This window comes from Anolis sagrei, chromosome 1 (genome assembly GCF_037176765.1).
Source record: "Anolis sagrei isolate rAnoSag1 chromosome 1, rAnoSag1.mat, whole genome shotgun sequence".
Classification (NCBI taxonomy): Eukaryota; Metazoa; Chordata; class Lepidosauria; order Squamata; family Dactyloidae; genus Anolis; species Anolis sagrei.
In genome coordinates, this window is record NC_090021.1 from 1393311 (window position 1) to 1419278 (window position 25968).

At 46.4% G+C, this 25968-nt stretch overlaps 1 protein-coding gene across 1 annotated transcript in view; it reads left to right on the forward strand.

Annotated features, from left to right (window-relative positions):
- The first annotated feature begins 5160 nt into the window (after positions 1 to 5160).
- Positions 5161 to 25968, forward strand: part of RAB10 (RAB10, member RAS oncogene family) — a 78519-nt gene continuing 57711 nt past the window's right edge. The window contains exon 1 of the mRNA XM_060754797.2: positions 5161 to 5586. Within this exon, the coding sequence (XP_060610780.1) occupies positions 5460 to 5586 (127 nt within the window). The 5' untranslated portion in view covers positions 5161 to 5459. The remainder of the gene's footprint in view (positions 5587 to 25968) is intronic.

The window sequence follows — 25968 nt, forward strand, 5'->3', positions numbered from 1 at the left end:
TATGATTCTATGATTCTATGTATTTATATGTATATACAATATTATTTATTTATTTAATTACGACATTTATATGCCGCCCTTCTCACCCCGAAGGGGATTCAGAGCGGCTTACAAGATATATATACATACAATATATTTTTAACATAGTACAATATCAGTTTTAAATATTGCTATATTGCACTATATAAATTACACTGTAATATTATTAGTAATATTACATTTAATATAAATATATAATTATAATATCATATTATTATTATTAGTAGTATTATATTGCATTACATTACAATATTATAAATATTATATGTGTTGTTGTTCATTCGTTCAGTCGTCTCTGACTCTTCGTGACCTCATGGACCAGCCCACGCCAGAGCTCCCTGTCGGCCGTCACCACCCCCAGCTCCTTCAAGGTCAGTCCGGTCACTTCAAGGATGCCGTCCATCCATCTTGCCCTTGGTCGGCCCCTCTTCCTTTTCCCTTCCACTTTCCCCAGCATCATTCCCTTCTCTAGGCTTTCCTGTCTCCTCCTGATGTGGCCAAAGGACTTCCACTTTGTCTCTAGTATCTTTCCCTCCAGTGAGCTTTAGTCGGGCTTTCTTTCCTGGAGGATGGACTGGGTGGATCTTCTCGCAGTCCAAGGCACTCTCAGCACTTTCCTCCAACACCACAGCTCAAAAGCATCTCTCTTCCTTGGCTCAGCCTTCCCGAAGGTCCAGCTCTCACCTCCGTAGGTGACTACAGGGAAGACCATGGCTTTGACTAGGCAATGGATCTTTGTTGCCAGTCTGATGTCTCTACTCTTCACTATTTTATCGAGATTGGACATTGCTCTCCTCCCAAGAAGGAAGCGTCTTCTGATGTCCTGGCCACAGTCTGCAACTGCACTCATCTTTGCACCTAGAAATACAAAGTCTGTCACGGCCTCCACGGTTTCTCCCTCTATTTCCCAGTTGTCAATCATTCTTGTTGCCATCATCTTGGTTTTTTTGATGTTTAGCTGCAACCTGGCTTTTGCGCTTTCTTCTTTCACCTTGATTAGAAGGCTCCTCAGCTCCTCCTCGCTTTCGGCCATCAAAGTGGTGTCATCTGCATATCTGAGGTTGTTAGTGTTTCTTCCAGCCATTTTCACCCCAGCTTTGCATTCATCCAGCCCCGCACATCCTTGCATGATGTGTTCTGCATACACATTAAAAAGGTTGGGTGAGAGGATGCAGCCTTGCCGGACGCCTTTCCCAACCTTGAACCCGTCTCCTGTTCCGTGGTCAGTTCTGACTGTTGCTCCTTGGTCCTGGTACAGATCCCTCAGGAGAGAGGGAAGGGGGCTTGGGATGCCCATCCCACCAAGAACTTGCCACAATTTATTATGATCCACAAAGTCAAAGGCTTTAGAAGAGTCAATGAAGCAGAAATAGATGTTTTTCTGAAACTCCCTGCCTTTCTCCATTCTGCAGCCTCCGGAGATTGGCAATCTAGTCTCTCGTTCCTCTGCCTTTTCTAAACCCAGCTTGAACATCTGGCAACTCTCGCTCCATGTCTTGCTGGAGTCTTCTTCCTTGCAGGATCTTGAGCATTCCCTTCCTGGCATGATGAGAAATAAGGGCAACTGTACGGCGGTTTGAGCAGTCTTTTGCATTTCCCTTTTTTGGTATGGGGATATAAGTTGATTTTTTCCAGTCTGATGGCCATTCTTGTGTTTTCCATATTTGCTGGCAAATGGCATGCATCACCTTGACAGCATCATCTTTTAAGATTTTAAACAGTTCAGCTGGGATCCCGTCGTCTCCTGCTGCCTTGTTGTTACGCAATGCTTCTTAAGGCCCATTCAACCTCACTCCTCAGGATGTCTGGTTCTAATTCATTCACCACACTGTCAAAGTTATCCTCGATATTATTATCCTTCCTATACAGATCTTCTGTATAGTCTCGCCACCTTCTCTTGATCTCTTCAGCTTCTGTTAGGTCCCTGCCATCTTTGTTTCTTATCATACCAATTTTTGCCTGAAATGTACCTCCAATGTTTCTAATTTTCTGGAAGAGGTCTCTTGTCCTTCCTATTCTGTTGTCTTCTTCCACTTCCATGCATTGCTTATTTGAAAATAGTTCCTTGTCTCTTCTGGCTAACCTCTGGAATTGCACATTTAACTGGGCATATCTCCCCTTATTATCCCTGTTTCCTTTTGCTTTCCTCCTTTCTTGGGCTACTTCCAGTGTCTCGGCAGACAACCATTTTGCCTTCTTGGTTTTCTTTTTCTTTGGGACGTACTTTGTTGCTGCCTCCTGAGCAATGTCGCGGACTTCTGTCCATAGTTCTTCTCTGTTTACTAAATCTAGTCCTTCAAATCTGTTCTTCATTTCCACTGTATATTTATTTATTTATTTGTCGTGTCAGAGCAACCAGTCTATTATATTACATTTCTAACAGAACAAAGCAAACAAACAGAAAAATACACAACTTGTGAGTTTGGTAGCTGGTTAAATGTCCTTTGACCAGTATCTGGCCACTTGGAGTGCTTCCGGTGTTGCTGCAAGAAGGTCCTCCATTGTGCATGTGGCAGGGCTCAGGGTGCATTGCAGCAGGTGGTCAGTGGTTTGCTCTTCTCCACACTCGCATGTCGAGGATTCCACTTTGTAGCCCCATTTCTGAAGGTTGGCTCTGCATCTTGTGGTGCCAGAGCGCAGTCTGTTCAATGCCTTCCAAGTCGCCCAGTCTTCTGTGTGCCCAGGGGGGGAGTCTCTCATTTGGTATCAGCCATTGGTTGAGGTGCTGGGTTTGAGCCTGCCACTTTTGGACTCTCGCTTGCTGAGGTGTTCCAGCGAGTGTCTCTGTAGATCTTAGAAAACTATGTCTAGATTTAAGTCATTGACGTGCTGGCTGATACCCAAACAGGGGATGAGCTGGAGATGTCTCTGCCTTGGTCCTTTCACTATTGGCTGCTACTTCCTGGCGGATGTCAGGTGGTGCAATACCGGCTAAGCAGTGTAATTTCTCCAGTGGTGTGGGGCGCAGACACCCCGTGATAATGCGGCATGTCTCATTAAGAGCCACATCCACTGTTTGAGCGTGGTGAGATGCGTTCCACACTGGGCATGCATACTCAGCAGCAGATATTCAATAGGAATGTTAGTAGTATTAGTCGTAGTATTATATTGCATTACATTACAATATTATAAATATTATCTGTATACACAATATATTATATGATAACCTATCATTAGAATAGCACAGGAGACAAAGTGGCAGTTGGTGCTGGGGGGGGGTCCCCAACTGATGGCAAATGCAGGAGACAAGGTGGAGCTGTCCCCTATATATTATATATATATTAGAGTATACATATATAAACATACATTGATATACTAAAATTCGACGACTGGGGATTCATTCCTGGGTCAGTTCCACAGGGAGCCTCTCAGGGAAGCAAGTAAGGAAGGGGGAAACAGGTGAGCCTGAAATAAACCCCTGCGCATGCGCGGACAAGGCCACGCCCCCTCCAGACCGTTGGCCCAACCGTCGTCGCAGGGAGATCTCTCCCCATTCGGAGGGAGGGAGGGAGGGAGAGCGAAGCCCCGCCCCTTTTCGGGGATGCCCCGCCCACGCTTGAGTCACTTCGCCGCCACGCGATTGGCCAGGGTATGTGTCTGTATATCTATATGTGTGTGTGGGGCCTCCTTTGCGCACGCGCACGAGCTGAGCTCTTACGTCAGAGCAGAGCGTGAGGGAAAAAGAAAAGGCCTGCCTTGCGTGCCCGTGCGTCCGTGCGTCGTCGGGCTTGCGCACGCCTCCCTCTGCGCACGCGCACTAGCCTGAGCTTGAACGCCACAGAGCTCCGCCCCTTTTCCTCTTGTGTGGAGAGGAAGAAAGGAGCGCTTCTGCGCACGCGCACTAGCCTGATCTTGACACCAGAGCTCCGCCCCTTTTCCTCTTGTGGAGAGGGTGGAAGAAAGGAGCGCCTCTGCGCACGCGCACTAGCCCGAGCTTGACGCCAGAGCTCCGCCCCTTTTCCTTTCTTGTGGAGAGGGAGGAAGGGAGCGCCTCTGCGCAGGCGCACTAGCCCGAGCTTGACGCCAGAGCTCCGCCCCTTTTCCTCTTGTGTGGAGAGGGGAAGAAGGGAGCCCCTCTGCGCAGGCGCACTAGCCCGAGCTTGACGCCAGAGCTCCGCCCCTTTTCCTTTCTTGTGGAGAGGGAGGAAGGGAGCGCCTCTGCGCACGCGCACTAGCCTGAGCTTCAACGCCACAGAGCTCCGCCCCTTTTTCCTCTTGTGTGGAGAGGGGAAGAAGGAGGGAGCGGCCGGCCTAGACGTGCGCATGCGTGCGTGCGGCCTTGCTCTTTTTCCCCCTTTGAGAAAGGGAGCGGCAGGCCGGCGTGCGTGCGTGCGTCCGTACGTGCGTCGTCGGGCTTGCGCACGCACCGAGCGCCGCCTGTCTCTGCGCACGCGCACTAGCCTGAGCTTGAACGCTACAGAGCTCCGCCCCTTTTCCTCTCTTGTGGAGAAGGGGAAGAAGGGAGCACTTCTGCGCAGGCGCACTAGCCTGAGCTTGAACGCCAGAGCTCCGCCCCTTTTCCTCTTGTGGAGGGGAAAGGAAGAAGGGAACACCTCTGCGCACGCGCACTAGCCTGAGCTTGAACGCCAAATTATTCCTCTCTTGTGGAGAGGGGAAGAAGGGAGCCCCTCTGCGCACGCGCACTAGCCTGAGCTTGAACGACACAGAGCTCCGCCCCTTTTCCCTCTTGTCGGCCCCGCCCACGCTTGAGTCACCTCGCCGCCACGCGATTGGCCAGTGTGTGTGTGTGTATGTGTGGCCTCCTTTGCGCACGCGCATGAGCTGAGCTCTTACGTCAGAGCAGAGAGAGAGAGAGAGAGAAAGGAAAGGCCGGCCTTGCGTGCGCGCGCGTGCGTGCTTGCTCTTTTTCCCCTCTCAGGAAGGGAGCGGCAGGCCGGCTTGCGTGCGTGCGTGCGTACGTGCGTCGTCGGGCTTGCGCACGCACCGGGCGCCGCCTCCTTCTGCGCAGGCGCACTAGCTGAGAGCTGAGAGGGGTAAGGAAGAAGAAGGGAGCGGCCGGCCTGGACGTGCGCGCGCCCGTGGCTGCGTGCGTGTGGCGTGAGCGCGCGTGCGGCCTACTCTCCTGCTCCTCCTCCTCTCGTGAGGCGGAGAGACAGTGACAGAGCCTGAGGGAAAGAAGCGAAGGGAAGGGATGGAGCGAGCATGAGGCCCAGCGCCGCCCGGCCGTGAAGGAAGGAAGGAAGGAAAGGAAGGAAGGAGCCCACCGGGAACACCCCACCGCCGCCGCCTCCCTCTCCGCTTGGCCTCTCCTCCACGCCGGCCGCCATTTTGTGCCTCCTCCTCCTCTTCGTCCCCTCTTCTCCTTCTTCTTCTCCCCTCGCCGGGGCTCTCCTGAGGGAGGAGGAGGGCTCGAGGGAGGGCCTGGCGTGTCCCGGAGCGGGGCGTCGCCGTCGGGCCCCATGGCGAAGAAAACCTACGACCTGCTCTTCAAGCTGCTCCTCATCGGCGACTCCGGCGTCGGCAAGACCTGCGTCCTCTTCCGCTTCTCCGACGATGCCTTCAACACCACCTTCATCTCCACCATCGGTGAGCAGGCCTCAGGGGAGGGGAGGGCAAGGGGGCACCCCAAACACCCTCCCCTCCTTCCCTCTTGCCTTTCCTCTCTTCCTTCCATCTATCCTTCTTGCCTGCCTTCTTCCTTTTCTTTCCTTCCTTCCTTCTTCCTTCCTTCCATCTTTTCTTCTTTCCATCTGTCCTTCTTGCCTGCCTTCCTTCCTTCCTTCCTTTTTTTCTTTCTTTTCTTCCTTCTATCTTTTCTTCTTTCTATCTGTCCATCTTGCCTGCCTTCTTCCTTTTCTTTCCTTCCTTTTTGCTTTCCTTCCTTCTTTCATTCCTACCTTCTTTCCTTCCTCCCTTCTTTCTTTTCTTCCTTTTATCTATCTTTTCTTCTTTCCATCTGTCCTTCTTGCCTGACTTTTCCCTTTCCCTTCCTTCTTTTTTCTTTCCTGCCTTCCTTCTTTCATTCCTTCTTTCTTTCTTTTCTTCTTTCCTTTCTTTTCTTCCTTCCATCTTTTCTTCTTTCTATCTGTCCTTCTTGCCTGACTTCTTCCTTCCTTCCTTTTCTTTCCTGCCTTCCTTCTTTCTTTTCTTCCTTTCTTCCATCTATTCTTCCTTCTTTCTTTTCTTCCTTCCATCTTTTCTTCTTTCCATCTATCCTTCTTGCCTGCCTTCTTTCCTTCCTCCTGTTCTTTGTTCTTTCTTTCTTTCTTTTCTTCCTTCCTCCTGTCCTTCGTTTCTTCTTTCCTTCCACCCACCCACCCATCCATCATTTTTCCTTCCATCTGTCCTTCTTGCCTGCCTTCTTCCTTCCTCCCTTCTCTTTCCTTCCTCCTTCCTTTCTTCCATCTTTTCTTCTTTCCATCTGTCCTTGCCTGCCTTCATCCTTTCTTTCTTTCTTTCTTGCCTGCCTTCTTTCTCCCTTCCTTTTCTTTCCTTCTTTCTGTTTTTCTTTCTTTCCTCCATTCTTTCCTTCCTTCCATCCTTCTTGCCTGCCTCCTTCCTTCCTTCTTTCCTTCCTTCTTTTTCTTTCCTGCCTTCCTTCATTCCTTCTTTCTTTTCTTCCTTCCTTCCTCCTGTCCTTTGTTCTTTCCTTCCTTCCATCTATCCTTTTTTTCTTCATCTTTCCATCTATATTTCTTGCCTGCCTTCTTCCTTCCATTTCTTTCCTTCTTTTTTCTGTCTTTTGTTTCTTCCATCCATTCTTCTTTTCTGCCTTTCTTCCTTCCCTTCCTTCCCTTCTTTCCTTCCTTCCTTTCCTTCTTGTTTCCTTCCATCTAGCCTTCTTTCCCGCCTTCTTTCTTTGCTTCCATCCATCTATCCTTCATTCTTTCCTTCCATCTATCCTTGCCTGCCTTCTTTCCTTCCTCCTGTTCTTCTTCCTCCCATCCTCCTTTCTTTCCTTCCTTCCACCTGTCCTTCCTTCCTCCCCCCCCCCAATCATCATCATCATCATCATCATTTCCACTGGGAAAAATTGCCTCTCTTTTTTTTATTCACATGCCTTTATTTCATTAATGATACTCATCTGCAAACACTGAAATATAGAGACTGTTCTTTGAGCCCCACACTCCTTTTATCCTACTCTCTTTAGACCAGGTGTGATCAAACTTTGGCTGTCTCTCCAGTGTTTTGGACTTCAACTCCCACACACCAATCAGACACATGCCTCTATTGACATGCAAACACAAACTGTACTAACCCTTGAGCACACAACTACAGAGAAAATCCTGCAAACCTCATACTCACAGGCTGTTGATCTTTATCCCTCATTAGTCCATTCATTTTAGGTATTGCTAAATTACGACACTTTTCAGAACATTTGTCTAATTCATGAATTCTACAATTGACATTCCCTCCCATCATTTCAGTGAAAAGATGGTAAATCCCAGTCTTTCTTGAAGCTGGTTGAGGATTTCTTCCTGATCAGCATCATCATCAGTTTGTTCGTTTTGGGTACTTTGCAGATCTTTTGGTGTTGGGGTAGCTGGCTCCTTCCATCCCTGTGCATAAACAATTCTTGCTGCAGTTATCATCTTCCATATTTTCTTCCGGGTTGATGGTGCAGGATTCCCAAGACATACAACTCTGGACTGGTCATGATTTTTAACTATAATAATTCCTTTCAGCATCATACATATTTTGAATTTATTATTTCTGGGCCTTTTTTTTTCAAAACCACTGACATATAGTAAAATATCCCAACCTTTTTCTCACATTCCAATATTTGATTGAACTGCCTTTGGACATCTAAGGAACTCTCTGCCATCAGGAAAAGGGTAATCATAGAATCAAAGAGTTGGAAGAGACCTCCTGGGCCATCCAGTCCAACCCCATTCTGCCAAGAAGCAGGAATATTGCATTCAAAGCACCCCTGACAGATGGCCATCCAGCCTCTGTTTAAAAGCTTCCAAAGAAGGAGCCTCCACCACACTCTGGGGCAGAGAGTTCCACTGCTGAACGGCTCTCACAGTCAGGAAGTTCTTCCTCATGTTCAGATGGAATCTCCTAATGTCGTAGTAGTAGTAATAATAACAATAATAATAATAATCTTTATTTATACCCCGCCACCATCTCCCCAATGGGGACTCGGGGTGGCTTACACAAGGTCAAGCCTGAACAACAAATTACAGCAAAATAAATCCAAAAACACATGCAACAAATAATATTAATAGAATCATAGAGTTGAAAAAGACCTCATCCAGTCCCACCCCATTCTGCCAAGAAGCAGGAATATGCATTCAAAACACCCCTCACAGATGGCCATCCAGCCTCTGTTTAAAAGCTTCCAAAGAAGGAGCCTCCACCATACTCCAGGGCAGAGAGTTCCACTGCTGAATGGCTCTCAGAGTCAGGAAGTTCTTCCTCCTCTCTTGTAGTTTGAAGCCATTGTTCCTTGTCCTAGCTTCTATGGAAGCAGAAAACAAGCTTGCTCCCTCCTCCCTGTGGCTTCCTCTCACATGTTTATACATGGCTATCATGTCTCCTCTCAGCCTTCTCTTCTTCAGGCTAAACATGCTCAGCTCTTTAAGCCGCTCCTCATAGGGCTTGTTCTCCAAACTCTTGATCATTTCAGCCGCCCTCCACTGGACACATTCCAGCTTGTCAAAATCTCTCTTCAATTATGGTGCCCAGAATTGGACACAATATTCCAGGTGTGGTCTAACCAAGGCAGAATAGAGGGGTAACATTACATTACATTGTAATCACATAAAATATATGAATACATTCACGATATAAGATTACAATAAACATAGTCGCAATGACAATGGGCAGGCTACATGTGCAAGAAAATGATTAAAAAACTAATTAAAAACACAGGTGAGATAAAAGGAGAAGCAGGTTAAAATGGGGATTGTGGAATCAAGTTTTCCCATGAGGGGCGGGGGGGATACGTATACTCCAATGACAAAAATGTTGAGGCTGAGCAATAGGGTGAGGTTGTATACCTACTCACCAAAGGCGTAGCAGGTATCTCTTGTAGGGTCACCCCTTCTTGTCCATCACCATTTGTCCTAAATTATTATTATTTTGCTGGCACAAAAACACAGTATGTCACAGCAAATGAGATACATATGCTGGATTTCATAGCGCAAGTTGAAAACTTCCCAAGCGCCTAGGACTGTGTGATGTATTTTCGAATAATGTGCGCAGATCCAAGTAATCTGGCCTTTTATTTTATTTATTTATTTACATTATTTCTATCCCGCCCATTTCAGCCCGAAGGCGACTCAGGGCGGTATACATAGTCGGCACAATTCAGTGCCGAAACAAAATACATACATTAATAAAGCAAAAACATTAAGTGCCAATTAAACATAAACGACAGTGCATAATAAACAATTTAAAAAGAACTATGTCCTCTCGTTCAGTCCTCCTCCATTACATTGTCTTGGCCATTCCTGGGTCAATTTCCAACTCTAGTTTGTCTCAGTTCTTGTGGGTTTTTTCGGGCTATATGGCCATGTTCTAGAGGCATTTCTCCTGACGTTTCGCCTGCATCTATGGCAGGCTTCCTCTGAGGAAGCCTGCCATAGATGCAGGCGAAACGTCAGGAGAAATGCCTCTAGAACATGGCCATATAGCCCGAAAAAACCCACAAGAACTGAGTGATTCCGGCCATGAAAGCCTTCGACAATACATTTTCTAGTTTGTCTGTTTACTCCGGGGTTCCTCTTGCAGTTGACAGGTCATGATTTTGTCAACGTTCTGAATTATTATTATTATTATTATTATTATTAGTACCCCTTCTCCCCATGGGGACTCAAGGTGGCTAACAATCCCTCTCCTTCCTTTGGCTTTCTTTCTCTGGGTCAGTCTTTCTCCTCATCTTCTTCCTCGTTTCAACCCCACCCCATTTCATTGATGCCATTCCACATCACTTTCATTTCCAACCGTAAATGACCCGGTCTTCCAGTGAAAATGTTTAACTTTTCCCCATACACTCCTGGTGAACCAGGGCTGCAGGGATTTGCACGGATACAATCACAGTGCTTTGCAAAAAGTGGCAAGATGGGGCTAAGTGTGCCATATAGATGCACCCACACACTGCTGTCGAAGCTTTTGTTTCCCTGTTTCTGTGGCTCCTCTGTGGCCCCTGCCTCTCCCTCCCACATCCAATCTGCATCTGCCCAGGATATCTTCCCTGCTGAATGCTTGGTAGCAGTGAAGGAGGCAGTTATCCCGCTTTGAGTCGCCCGAGGGCTGAGAAAAGCGGCATATAAATAAAGCAAATAAATAATTCTCATGTGCTCCCCAACACTTCATTCATTCCCATCCATGGAGCAAGTTCATGTAGCGAGATAGGCATGGGCAAACTTTGGACTTCAATTCCCACAATTCCTAACAGCAAAGTTTGCCCCCGCCTGCCTTGGGCTGACTTCTCCCAGCCAAGACAGCCCACACCTCTGATGCCAGTGGCAACTCTCTTTCACCTGAGCAGGGCCAGCCCCAGGTAGTCGTTGGAAAGGAAGCTCCCAGTACACAAAAGGTGCTGTGGGCTCTGTTGCAGGGCAAGGAACTGGCCAAACCACCTCTGGTATAATAATGTATTTATTTATCGTGTCATCAGCAACCACACCATTGTATTACATTTCTAACAGAACAAAACAAACAAATAGATTAAAAAAGCACAAATTTTGCAAACTTGGTAGTTGATTAAATGTCCTTTGACCAGTCTCTGGCCACTTGGAGTGCCTCTGGTGTTGCCGCACAAAGGTCCTCCGTTGTGCATGTAGCAGGGCTCAGGTTGCATTGCAGCAGGTGGTCAGTGGTTTGCTCTTCTCCGCACTCGCATGTTGTGGATTCAACTTTGTAGCCCCATTTCTTAAGATTGGCTCTGCATCTCGTGGTGCCAGAGCGCAGTCTGTTCAGCGCCTTCCAAGTCACCCAGTCTTCTGTGTGCCCAGCGGGGAGTCTTTCATCTAGTATCACCCACGGATTGAGGTGCTGGGTTTGAGCCTGCCACTTTTGGACTCTCGCTTGCTGAGGTGTTCCAGCGAGTGTCTCTGTAGATCTAAGAAAACTATTTCTTGATTTAAGTCGTTGACGTGCTGGCCGATACCCAAACAAGAGATAATAATAATAATAATAATAATAATAATATAATAATAATAATAATAATAATATAATAAAAACTTTATATACCGCTCCATCTCCCCGAGGGGACTCAGAGTGGTTCCCAGGTAACATCACAAAACATACAAAGTAAAAATATTGATATTGATGTTGATGTTTGCTGTTTAATTAATTGTTTACTATTGCTTTAAATGTCCAATGGTTTTGTACCATGTATATTGAAACTGTGTTGTTAACTGCTCTGAGTCGCCAAAGGGATGAGAAGAGCGGTACACAAATAAAGTAAATAAATAAATAAAATAAATAAAAAACAACATAACCATAAGATTAACAAAACAAAATATAAGCATAAAAATTGTTGCCATAACACACATATATTAAAAGTAATTCCTTTCCTGAGAAAGCACTAGAACATGTATGAACTCCCCAAACGTCAACAGGCAATTTGAAGGCACACGTGGTTGCACACCCCCTTCCTATTCTGTCTTTGCTGGATTTTTTGTGTCTTTGGAGTGTACTATTAGCCACCTTGACTCAGACGGAGGAAGGACACACTGTGACATACAGTCAGTTGACATTAACTGAGCTGCTGGTTTCTGATCTTTCCAAAAGTCTGAATTTTGGTTCTGAATGAGGCTGTGTTGACTTTGGGGTAGAGCAGTATAAATGTGAGGAAAGGGAGTACAGTGTGCTTCGTTTGGGGAGGGTTAAGCTCCCGTAGTTAACCGGATTCCTCTTCTTGGAGGTTTTGCAGGCTCGATAGGGTGATGGGTGTGGTGCACTTAGGAAAGATTATTGGAAGACAATTGCAGTCTGGGTTTTGCTTTCTTTGTAACTGCGCTGAGCTAGATAGGTGTGGCTTGGGCTAACATTTGGCTGGCTTCCATCACTGGGGCTGTTTCCAAGCTATGTATACTCTCAGCTACACAAAACTAGAGAGTCCTTGAGGGAAAAGGTGAGTGCTGTGGACTAATCAATCCAGGCAGATGTCTACTCCTGTCAGGCATAACCTGGTGTTTTGTCGAAGGCTTTCATGGCCGGAATCACAAGGTTGTTGTAGGTTTTTTGGGGGCTATATGACCATGTTCTAGAGGCATTTTCTCCTGATGTTTCTCCCGCATCTGTGGCAAGTATCCTCAGAGGTAGGACCTCACTACCTCTGAGGATGCTTGCCACAGATGCAGGCGAAACGTCAGGAGAAAATGCCTCTAGAACATGGCCATATAGCCCAAAAAACCCCTACAGAACCCCAATAACCTTGTGTCTTTTGTGGAAACTGCATGTCAGTTCTTACCCTTCCCTGGAGTAGACCCATTGAGGTTTATAAAGCTCCTGATGTACATTTCACCATTTGATTCAGCAAGTCTGCTGTAGTTGGCTTGCTTTTGAATTGTTTCTTCAGAGGGAAACTAAATGAAATGCTCAACCTGTAGGTCAGTGTTTCTCAACCTTCCTAATGCCATGACCCCTTAGTACAGTTCCTCATGTTGTGGTGACCACCCCAACCATAACGTTATTTTCGTTGCTACTTCATAATTGTGATTTTCATTTACATGAATCATCATGTAAATATCTGATCTGCAGGATGTATTTTCATTCACTGGACCAAATTTGGCACAAATACCCAATAAGCCCAAATTTGAATACTGGTGGGGTTGGGCGGCGTTGATTTTGTCATTTGGGAGTTGTAGTTTCTGGGATTTGTAGTTCACCTAATGACATTATGGACTCCACCAATGAGGGAATTGAACCTAACTTGGCCACACAGAACTCCAATGACTAACAGAAAATACTGGAAGGATTTGGTGGGCATTGACCTTGTGTTTGGGAGTTGTAGTTCACCTCCATCCACAGAGCACTGTGGACTCAAACAATGATGGATCTGGACCAAACTTGGCACAAATGCTTAATATGCCCAAATGTGAACGCTGGTGTAGTTTGGGGAAAATAGACCTTGGCATTTCAGATTTGTAATTGCTGGGATTTATAGCTCATTTACAATCAAAGAGTGTTCTGAACCCCACCAATGATAGAATTGGGCCAAACTTCCCACACAGAACCCCCATCACCAATGAAAACACCATATTTTCTGCTGGTCTTTGGTGACCCCTCTGACAACCCCTCGCGACCCCCCCAGGGGTCCTGACCCCCAGGTTGAGAAACACTGTTGTAGGTCAACACTTGGATAGATATCAGGAGTTTACTTTCATAGAATCATAGAATCAAAGAGTTGGAAGAGACCTCATGGGCCATCCAGTCCAACCCTCTGCCAAGAAGCAGGAATATTGCATTCAAATCACCCCTGACAAATGGCCATCCAGCCTCTGCTTAAAAGCTTCCAAAGAAGGAGCCTCCACCACACTCCTTCTTTGGAAGCTTTTAAGCAGAGAGTTCCACTGCTGAACGGCTCTCAGTCAGGAAGTTCTTCCTCATGTTCAGATGGAATCTCCTCTCTTGTAGTTTGAAGCCATTGTTCCATTGCGTCCTAGTCTCCAAGGAAGCTGAAAACAAGCTTGCTCCCTCCTCCCTCTCAGCCTTCTCCAGGCTAAACATGCCCAGCTCCTTAAGCCGCTCCTCATAGAGCTTGTTCTCCAGACCCTTGATCATTTTAGTCACCCTCCTCTGGACACATTCCAGCTTAGAGTCAAGATCTCTCTTGAATTGTGGTGCCCAGAATTGGACACAATATTCCAGGTGTGGTCTAACCAAAGTGGAATAGAGCATGGGGAGCAGGACTTCCCTAGATCTAGACACTATGCTCCTATTGATTTGGAAGATTCCTTGGAGGTCTCTCATCTGTGAGGCTCCGCAAGGCAAAGCTCACATAACACGGGTTGGGACTAGCAGTTGGATTTTAGTCTGAGATCATCAATTTGTGACCCATTTGTGTCTGTGCAGTTGCTGCGCTGGCATGTGGTTTTGCAGGCACCTCTGGTCTTAAGGGAACACAAATGCAAAGTATTTATCGTGGACGAGGCACCATGGCTACCTCTGTTTCTGTTTACAACTACTTCTGAGTCTTTGTGAAGAAATCAAACTGAGCCAGTCTGCTCGAGTTCTCTGCTTTCCTTATGATTGAAGCAATGCTCCTCCGAGATCTCAAGTTGCAAGCTTAGGCCTGATATTATTTCCTGGCAAGCACAGCAGTTTTCTGCATGCTGGGGCTCTTGGATTCATTTGCTGGTTGTAGAGTCAGGCAGCAGAGATTGCGGGGCTTTGGTCTCGACTGGGCAGCACCCGACTGCCCCTGAGATTGAATTAAGCCCTGGTCGGTAGTGCTTTGTGCTCAAAGCAGTTGCCGGGGAATGATGTCAAACACAACACAAGCGTTCTCCTGACCCAAATTGTAGGAAGAAGAGGCGTTTCCTGCTTCTTTGGTGTCATAACAAGATGCAAAGGTAAGGATTTGCAGAGGAGAGCATGGAAGAAGCATTTGTAACCTCCAGGTCATTTTGGAGGTGGAATACCCCCCCCCCCCCAAATCACAGTGGGAGGAAGTTGTTCTGCTTGTGTCCAGTTACTCTGTAAATAGCTTCCTTTATAATTATTATTTTATATCAGTGGGCCAACTGATCAAAGTTTTGAAGGGCAGCCTTTTTAGAGCTAACTAGCGGTCCCCTGCCATGCGTTGCTGTGGCCCAGTCTGGTGATCTGGAAAATAAAGCAATGAGAAAGTGTTGGTTTCTAATCTATGTCATTTCTTTATGCTTCTGGGTAAACAGTATTTCTTGCTGTTTCTTTGTCAGTGTTGATGTGGAGAGTGTCTGGTTTGCCTACTCTGGAACATGCAACATATCATTGTCCTTTTTTAGGGGTCCCTTTGAAATCTTTGATACTGCATCTGTCATATACATATATGTGTGTGAGAGAGTGGCTGGATGGCCCTTTATCAGGAGGGCTTTGATTATGTTTTCTTGCCCTGATGAAGGGAGTTGGACTGGGTGGCCTTAAGGCAGCATTTCTCAAAATGGGAAGTCAAGACCCGGGGGGGGGGGTCACCCCCAAACTCCATCTGTGTACATATTTGGGCATATGGAATTTTTGTGCCAAGTTTGGTCCAGATTCCTCATTGTTTGAGTCCACAGTGCTCTCTTGATGTAGGCGAACTACAACTCCCAAACTCAAAGTCAATGCCCACCAAGCCCTTCCAGTATTTTCTGGTGGTCATGGGCGTTCTGTGTACCAAGCTTGGTTCAATTCCATTGTTGGTGGAGTTCAGAATGCTCTTTGATTGTAGGTGAACTATAAATCCTAGTAACTCCAACTCCCAAATGTCAAGGTCTATTTCACCCAAACTCCATCTGTGTTTATATTTGGGCATATGGAATTTTTGTGCCAAGTTTGGTCCAGATTCCTCATTGTTTGAGTCCATAGTGCTCTCTTGATGTAGGCGAACTACAACTCCCAAACTCAAAGTCAATGCTCACCAAGCCCTTCCAGTGTTTTCTGGTGGTCATGGGAGTTCTGTGTACCAAGTTTGGTTCAATTCCATTGTTGTTGGTGGAGTTCAGAATGCTCTTTGATTGTAGGTGAACTATAAATCCCAGCAACTACAACTCCCAAATGAAAAAAAAATCATAATTTTTTGAGTGATGGTCACTCCTTGTGTTGTGAGATGTTTTATTGCCAAATTTGGTGTGATTTCGTTCATTGGTTCTTTTGTTTTTAAGGTACTCATTATGACCAGAACATTTTTTTATATATATAGATTGACATTCCAGGAGTGGCATCTCAATTTAGGGAGCATTTGCCAGGCAAACACCTGATTCATGCCACTTGGATCTGGGAGACTTGTGGCAAGAACTGCCATAGCTAACCCTTTAAAAACAACTCATTTTCTGTATTGTCGAAGGCTTTCATGGCTGGAATCACTAGGTTCTTGTGGGTTTTTTCGGGCTATAGGGCCATGGGTTTTTTGGGCTAGAGGCATTTTCTCCTGACGTTTCGCCTGCATCTATGGCAAGCATCTTCAGAGGTAGTGAGGTCTGTGGGAATTAGGACAATGGGTTTATATATCTGTGGAATGGCTGGGGTGGGACAAAGAGCTCTTCTCTGCTGGAGCTAGGTGGGAATGTTTCAACTGACCACCTTCATTGGCATTTGAAGGCCTGGCTGAGCCTGGGAAAATCTTTTGTTGAGAGGTGTTAAGATGTGCCTGGTTGTTTCCTCTCTGCTGTTTTGCTGTTGTAATTTTAGAGTTTTTTTAATACTGGTAGCCAGATTTTGTTCATTTTCATGGTCTCTTCCTTTCTTTTGCCCCACCCCAGCCATTCCACAGATATATAAACCCATTGTCCTAATTCCCACAGACCTCACTACTTCTGAGGATGCTTGACATAGATAGATGCAGGCGAAATGTCAGGAGAAAATGCCTCTAGAACATGGCCCTATAGCCCGAAAAAACCCACAAGAACCTAGTGATTCCAGCCATGAAAGCCTTCAACAATACAGAAAATGAGTTGTTTTTAAAGTGTTAACTGCGACATTTTCTGTGAAAACAAGGCTTCACTGAAAGGTGTGCACTTCGAGGTGTATTACTCACGAAAACTTCCAGAGTAGCTTTCCCTTGTTTACCTGGAAGTAGATAAAGTCAGGGCGCTTTCTTGCTCTTGCACTTCAGGTTTTTCTCATCGTGGTAGTCTTTCGACAAGTCTTAACATATCTGCCTATTCCCAAGTTGGGCAGGATATCAGGAGAGCCCGCCTCGTTTAGCAGCGGCTGAGTTGGTCTGTTTTCTGGCCCGTGGATCTGGTGCAGTCCCCTGGCACATTTCTCTTTGGAGGGTGATTGGATCTCCAAAATGAAGAGCGTTGTGCTTTTGGCACTGCCCTGGCGCAGCTTTAGCTGTGGCTGATTTAGGGCACTTTGCTTGTATTTTTAGTTGTGGTCCAACTTCTGCTTGGGAAGTAAATGCCGGGGACCAGGGCAGATGACTCCAGCACCCTGGCTGGGGTTGCTATAAATAACGCCTGGGCTGAAATCCCCAAGTCATCACAAGTTCCCTGAATAGAGCAGAGGGTTTCTCTTCAAAGGCAAGAAGTGACATTGGAACTTGTCCGGGAAAGCTCTGTGTTGCAACGCACGTCTGTTAAGGGCTGGTTTGCAGAGTCCGGGTTTGCCAGTGTTAGGGATGGGCTTCTCCAAATCTTCCCCACCCTTCCCCTTGGTATGAACTTGGGTCGATCTGCAATTGCCCAGAAACGCAGGTGGCACAGAGCTGTTAGGTTTCCTGGAGCATTATTTATTTACTTATTTATTTATTTACTTTGCGTATATACTGCTATATCTCAAGCCCAAAGGCGACTCACAGCGGTTCACAAACAGTAAAAACAGTAGAAACAGCAGTGGTTCCATACAACATATAACAATTGACTTAACACATTATCCATAAATTACCAATAAGCAATTACAATGCACAATTATTACAAAAAACAACCGTACCCAATCTTCTCATCATCCAAGCGTAATCCAGGTTCGTCGTCCATTGTTCCATTCCTATGTTCCATTACCAGATTGCACTAAATTACTCAAACGCCTGCACAAACATCCAGGTCTTCACCTTTTTGCGGAATACCATTAGAGATGGTGCTAGTTTAATGTCCGTAGGAAGGGCGTTCCACAGCCGAGGAGCCACCACCGAGAAGGCCCTATCTCTCGTCCCCGCCAGCCGAGCTTGAGAAGCAGGCAGGATCGAGAGCAGGGTCTCCCCGGAAGATCTCAAAGTCCTGGTGGGTTCATAAGCAGAGATGCGGTCAGATAGGTAGCTTGGACCGGAACCGTTTAGGGCTTTAAAGGCCAACGCCAGCACTTTGAATTCAGCCCGGTGGCAGATCGGTAGCCAGTGGAGTTGGCGCAACAGGGGGGTTGTATGCTCCCTGCGCTCCGCTCCTGTTAAAATCATGGCTGCCGAGCGTTGGACTAGTTGGAGCTTCCAAGCCGTCTTCAAAGGCAACCCCACGTAGAGAGCGTTGCAGTAGTCTAAACGGGATGTAACCAGAGCGTGGACTACCGTGGCCAAGTCAGACTTCCCAAGGTACGGGCGCAGCTGGCGCACAAGCTTTAGCTGTGCAAATGCTCCCCTGGTCATGCTTGTGCTTTGGCAGTATTCAGATAAAGCACTGATTTCTGAGATACTTAACATGGCACAAACACTTTTTGTTGGCTTCATGGCATGCTAGATTTATCACTTGATTAGTTCACCATCTATATCAGGGGTCCTCAAACTAAGGCCCAGGATATGGCCCTCCAAGGTCATTTACCCGGCCCTCACTCAGGGTTAACCTCAGTCTGAAACAACTTGAAAGCACACAACAACAACAATCCTATCTCATCAGCCAAAGCAGGCCCACACTTCCCATTAAAATACTAATAAGTTTATATTTCATAGAATCATAGAATCAAAGAGTTGGAAGAGACCTCATGGGCTATCCAGTCCAACCCCATTCTGCCAAGAAGCAGGAATATTGAATTCAAATCACCCCTGACAAATGGCCATCCAGCCTCTGATTAAAAGCCTCCAAAGAAGGAGCCTCCACCACACTCCGGGGCAGAGAGTTCCACTGCTGAACGGCTCTCACAGTCAGGAAGTTCTTCCTAATGTTCAGATGGAATCTCCTCTCTTGTAGTTTGAAGCCATTGTTCCGCGTCCTAGTCTCCAAGGAAGCAGCAAACAAGCTTGCTCCCTCCTCCTCCCTGTGGCTTCCTCTCACATATTTATACATGGCCCTCATCATATCTCCTCTCAGCCTTCTCTTCTTCAGGCTAAACATGCCCAGTTCCCTAAGCCGCTCCTCATAGGGCTTGTTCTCCAGACCCTTGATCATTTGAGTCGCCCTCCTCTGGACACATTCCAGCTTAGAGTCAATATCTCTCTTGAATTGTGGTGACCAAAATTGGACACAATATTCCAGATGTGGTCTAACCAAAGCAGAATAGAGCATGGGGAGCATGACTTCCTTAGATCTAGACACTAGGCTCCTCTTGATGCAGGCCAAAATCCCATTGGCTTTTTTTGCCGCCACATCACATTGTTGGCTCATGTTTAACTTCCTCCCCACGAGGACTCCAAGATCTTTTTCACACGTACTGCTCTCGAGCCAGGCATTGTCCCCCATTCTGTATCTTTGCATTTCATTTTTTAATAAAATTGTTGTTCATTTTGATTATTGTATTGTTTTAAGTGTTTTTTTGCACTACAAATAAGATATGTGCAGCGTGCATCGGAATTCATTAATATTTTTTTCAAATTATAATCCAGCCCTCCAACAGTTTGAGGGACTGTGACCTGGCCCTCTGTTTAAAAAGTTTGAGGACCCCTGATCTATATACATAAAAATGCAATGTTAGTTTGTGGGATTAACATAACTCAAAAACCACTGGGCGAATCGACACGAAATTTGGACACAATACACCTAACAGTCTAACAAGTGTCCATCACCCCTTAACACACACACACACATAAACCCCAGTGGAATAGACTTAAAAAAAAACCCAAAACACACCATATATACAGATACACATACACTCATATACAGATACACATACACACATTCATACACACACACATATATGCACAAACACACACAAATATACACATATAAACACATACATATACATACACACATATACTTATACATATGAACACATACATATATACATACACATATACACACAAATATTCATAGAATCAAAGAGTTGGAAGAGACCTCCTGGGCCATCCAGTCCAACCCCATTCTGCCAAGAAGCAGGAACATTGCATTCAAATCACCCCTGACATATTTATTTATTTATTTATTTATTTGCATTACTTCTGGTCATCCAGCCTCTGCTTAAAAGCTTCCAAAGAAGGAGCCTCCACCACACTCCGGGGCAGAGAGTTCCACTGCTGAACGGCTCTCACAGTCAGGAAGTTCTTCCTCATGTTCAGATGGAATCTCCTCTCTGAACATGAGGAAGAACTTCCTGACTGTGAGAGCCGTTCAGCAGTGGAACTCTCTGCCCCGGAGTGTCTATATTGTCTATATTCATATAGACAAGCGCACACATATACACAATATGCATTTGCACATATAAAATACACAAATATATATATAGACACAGACACACACACACATATATATATATATATATACCCATATATACACGCAGACACACACACATATATATACACACACATAAACGCATATACATAGGGCCACAGCAACGTGTGGCAAGGGACAGCTAGTTCAGAATCATAGAATCAAAGAGTTGGAAGAGACCTCATGGGCCATCCAGTTCAACCCCCTGCCAAGAAGCAGGAATAATCTTAGTGAATGTATGCTTTGAACTTGGGAGGTCCACTTGGAACTCTTTCTTCCAGGTACTCCGCTGGCTCTGCCAGTGTCCATGAGGCTCAGAGCTGTGTCTTTGGTTCCATATCTAGATAATATCAGAATGGACACTGAGCCTATTAAGTGCTTTGCAACAGTTTTGAGAGGGACTGCTTGTCTGGGCCTGTAAGGGAAGCCGGGATGAGAGGCAACGTGATGAAACAGGAGAGCAGCACAGCCGTGAACAACGAGCCCAGCATTTGCCCTGATTTCCAGGATGCCTGCCTGCAAAGGGCTGGTCTGTAGTGCTCCAAGTTGACTGCCTCTTCAACTAGGCTTTGGATATCGGAGAGAGCCATGCGTCTTGCATTAGAGGATAGCTTATGCTCCTTTAAGACACAGTGGTTAGGCCCTTAATTTGCATTTGGGGAGTTGAACTGAGAGACAAGGCAGTGTCATCTCAAAGCTGCAAAATCTAGACATCTTTCCAACTGAGTGATGAGTTTCAGAGTCTCACCTTAGTCAGGCATAGAATCCTAGAGTTGGAAGAGACCTCCTGGGCCATCCAGTCCAACCCCATTCTGCCAAGAAACAGGAATATTGCATTCAAATCACCCCTGACAGATGGCCATCCAGCCTCTGTTTAAAAGCTTCCAAAGAAGGAGCCTCCACCACACTCCCTCCGGGGCAGAGAGTTCCACTGCTGAACGGCTCTCACATAGAATCATAGAATCAAAGAGTTGGAAGAGACCTCATGGGCCATCATCCAGTCCAACCCCATTCTGCCAAGAAGCAGGAATATTGCATTCAAATCACCCCTGACAGATGGCCATCCAGCCTCTGCTTAAAAGCTTCCAAAGAAGGAGCCTCCATCACACTCCAGGGCAGAGAGTTCCACTGCTGAACGGCTCTCCCAGTCAGGAAGTTCTTCCTCATGTTCAGATAGAATCTCCTCTTTCGTAGTTTGAAGCCATTGTTCCATTGTGTCCTAGTCTCCAGGGAAGCAGAAAGGAAGCTTGCTCCCTCCTCCTCCCTGTGGCTTCCTCTCACATATTTATACATGGCTATCCTATCTCCTCTCAGCCTTCTCTTCTTCAGGCTAAACATGCCCAGCTCCTTCAGCCGCTCCTCATAGGGCTTGTTCTCCAGACACTTGATCATTTTAGCCGCCCTCGCATGGGCAAACTTAGGCCCTCCTGGTGTTTTGACCTTCCACAATCCCTAACAACCTACCAGCCGACCTAAGTTGTGGTTTAGATCAGCTGTGGGAAGTCAGAAGAGGACTGTTTTGATTCCACTTCCAATCTCATTATGTGGCAACTGCCCTTGGTTTTGTGAGAGCGTCAATGGCACTGAGAACAAAGTGCAGTTTCCCCTTTTAATTGAGTCGCAGCTCTTACTTCAGTGGAAAAACACTGGGATGGTGGTGGTTTTCCTACCACCTCAGTGTCAAAACCATGCTGTGATTCCCAACCTTCTGCCCTCAGGTGCGTTGGATTTCAACTCTTGTGATTCCTGACCATTGTTTCAGCCCAAAACATCTCCAGGGCTGAAGGTTGTAAACTACTGGTCCACAGGTTTGAGCGGTGACCAGGGGAGCATTCGCACAGTTAAAACTTGTGCGCCAGCTGCGCCTGTACCTTGGGAAATCTGACTTGGCCACGGTAGTCCACGCTCTGGTTACATCCTGTATAGACTACTGCAACACTCTCTACATGGGGTTGCCTTTGAAGACTGCTCGGAAGCTTCAAATGGTTCAGTGTTCGGCAGCCAGGTTGCTAACAGGATGGGCACTCAGGGAGCATACAACTCCACTGGCTGCCAGTTTGCTACTGGGCACAATTCAAAGTGCTGGCATTAGCCTATAAAGCCCTAAACAGTTCTGGCCCTACTTACCTCTCTGAATGCATCTTCTCCTGTGAACCAACTAGTATATTAAGGCCAGTAATACAGCTTAATGGTGTCACATTAGAAAATGTGGACCATTTCCGCTACCTTGGCAGCCACCTCTCCACCAAAGTCAACATCGACGCCGAAATACAACACCGCCTGAGCTCTGCAAGTGCAGCATTTTCCAGAATGAAGCAGAGAGTGTTTGAGGACCGGGACATCCGTAGGGAGACCAAGGTGCTTGTCTATAAAGCTATTGTCCTCCCAACCCTGCTCTACGCCTGTGAGACGTGGACTGTCTACAGACGTCACATGCAGCTCCTGGAACGTTTCCATCAGCGCTGCCTCCGGAAAATCCTGCAAATCTCCTGGGAAGACAAGCGGACAAACGTCAGTGTGCTGGAAGAAGCAAAGACCACCAGCATTGAAGCGATGGTCCTCCAACATCAACTCCGCTGGGCCGGCCACGTTGTCCGGATGCCTGACCACCGTCTCCCAAAGCAGTTGCTCTACTCTGAACTCAAGAACGGAAAACGGAACGTTGGTGGACAGGAAAAGAGATTTAAAGACGGGCTCAAAGCCAACCTTAAAAACTCTGGCATAGACACTGAGAACTGGGAAGCCCTGGCCCTTGAGCGCTCCAGCTGGAGGTCAGCTGTGACCATCAGTGCTGCAGAATTTGAGGAGGCACGAGTGGAGGGTGAAAGAGAGAAACGTGCCAGGAGGAAGGCGCATCAAGCCAACCCCGACCGGGACCGCCTTCCACCTGGAAACTAATGCCCTCACTGCGGAAGAAGATGCAGAGCAAGAATAGGGCTCCACAGCCACATACGGACCCACAAGGAAATCCATAATGGAAGACCATCTTACTCGTCCAACAAGGGATTGCCTAAGTAAGTAAGTATATTAAGATCATCTGGGGAGGCCCTGCTCTCTGTCCTGCCTGCATCACAGGCACGCCTGATGGGGACGAGAGACAGGGGCTTCTCAGTGGTGGCCCCTCGGCTGTGGAACGCCCTTCCTACAGATATCAGATCGGCCCCCTCCCTCCCTGTTGGCGTTTCGGAGGAAAGTGAACACCTGGTTGTTCGAACAAGCATTCGATTAAGCAGCGTAATTGAACATAGGAATACGGAATAATGGATGATGAGATTGGATTCTGATTTTACTGATGAGAAGCTAATGATTGTTATATTGATGTTTAATCGTTGATGGTGCTACTGTTTTTAACTGTCCCATATTCGTTTTGTGATGTTTTTGCATTGAATTTTGCTGTTGTTAACCGCTTTGAGTCGCCTGAGGGCTGAGAAAAGCGGTATATAAATGAAGTAAGTAAATAAATAAATAAAATAAGGACGTAGGGAAAATGGGGCTTGATACCAGCAAGCTATGGGTTTAATGTATTGTCGAAGGCTTTCATGGCCGGAATCACTCAGTTCTTGTGGGTTTTTTCGGGCTATATGGCCATGTTCTAGAGGCATTTCTCCTGACGTTTCGCCTGCATCTATGGCAAGCTTCCTCAGAGGTGAGGTCTGCTGGAGCTGGGAAAAAAGGGGGGGTTTATATATCTGTGGAATGACCAGGGTGAGACAAAAGGCTTTTGTAAGTTGGGCTAGGTGTGAATCTTTTCAACTGACCACCTTGATTAGCATACAATGGGCTGACTGTGCCTGGAGCAAACTCTTCTTGAAAGGTGATTAGATGTCCCTGCCTGTTTTTCTCTCTGCTGTTTTAATTTTAGAGTTTTTTTAATACTGGTAGCCAGATTTTGTTCATTTTCATGGTTTCTTCCTTTCTGTTGAAATTGTCCACATGTTTGTGGATTTCAATGGCTTCTCTGTGTAGCCTGACATGGTGGTTGTGGGAGTGGTCCAGCATTTTTGTGTTCTCAAATAATCTGCTGTGTCCAGGCTGGTTCATCAGGTGCTCTGCTATGGCTGATTTCTCTGGTTGGAGTAGTCTGCAGTGCCTTTCATGTTCCTTGATGCGTGTCTGGGCAATGCTGTGTTTGGTGGTCCCTATGTAGACTTCTTGTCCACAGCTGCGTGGTATACGGTAGACTCCTGCAGAGGTGAGAGGATCCCTCTTGTCCTTTGCTGAACGGAGCATTTGTTGGATTTTCTTGGTGGGTTTGTAGATGGTTTGTATGTTGTGTTTCCTCATCAGCTTCCCTCTGCGGTCAGTGGTTCCCTTGACGTATGGCAGGAACACTTTTCCTCTGGGTGGATCTTCATCTTGACTCTCGTGGCTTGTTCTCGGTCTTGCAGCTCTTCTGATGTCTGAGGTGGAGTCTCCATTGGCCTGTAGAGCCCAATTGAGGTGGTTCAGTCCATCTTGGAGGAGGTGGGGTTCACAGATTCTTTTTGCACGGTCTGCCAAGGCTTTGATGGTGCTTCTTTTTTGACTTGGGTGATGGTTGGAGTTTTGTCTCACCCTGGTCATTCCACAGATATATAAACCCCCCTTTTTTCCCAGCTCCAGCAGACCTCACCTCTGAGGAAGCTTGCCATAGATGCAGGCGAAACGTCAGGAGAAATGCCTCTAGAACATGGCCATATAGCCCGAAAAAACCCACAAGAACGAAGCTATGGGTTGCCTGCCTCTGATTTAGCTTGATCTCTGCCTCTTCTAGCTGGAACAAACAGCAATGCTGTGAGTTTGGCTTCAGTGCAGAACTGTTCTAAAATGGTAGCCTTTGGGTCCTGGTTGCTTACAAGAACGGCCTTCTCCCATCATAATCTCCTCCATACACTCCGGTCCTCTGGGAGGCATCTGCGGCAGTCAGCCAAAACGAAAGATGACTGTTACCAGGAGGACATTTTCTTTGGCTGCCCCCAGATTGTGGAACAACTTGCCAGCAAAGATTCACCAGCTTGAGATTCTGTATGTATGTGAATCAACTGAAAAGGCCAGGCGCTTTGAGCAGACCTATCCAGATTATTTTTAAACGCTGGATTTAACATGCTTTTAAATGCATTTGGTTTTTGTGCCTTTTAAGTGGTGTTATGTGCTGTGCTATTTGTCGTTCCCTGCCTCCACACACAGGGAGAGGCAGGTAAGGAATACCTATATCCATATTCATAATGATAATTCACTCTCGTCTTCCTTTGTGCAGCCGAGGGGAGGTGTCCGCGTTCCGACCTGGGAGTGGCTATAGCTCAGTCTCCATCACCGGATTCCATTAGCCAGCCTGCTTGCCGGCAACAATTTGCCCCTTGAACTCCGTCATTAGCACAATCGCCAAACTCCTAATTGCAGAAATAGAAATCCAATATCGTTTTGATGAACGTATTATCACCTGAGCGACCCTTGTCTCCATCTCTCTCCAAATACCCATCCTAGTTATATGTCACCTTGTCATGCCCAGCATTTTTTTTTAAATTTTAATTATTACATTTGGACCTGCCATAGGTTTTTATTGCGTCGTGGTGTTATTGTTACTGTTTATTGCTTTGTTTATGAGCTTATGTATTGTATTGTCGAAGGCTTTCATGGCTGGAATCACTAGGTTCTTGTGGGTTTTTTCGGGCTATAGAGCCATGTTCTAGGTTTGCACTAGAACATGGCTCTATAGCCCGAAAAAACCCACAAGAACCTAGCTTATGTATTATCTGTATTGCTGTTGTTGCTGTTTTTA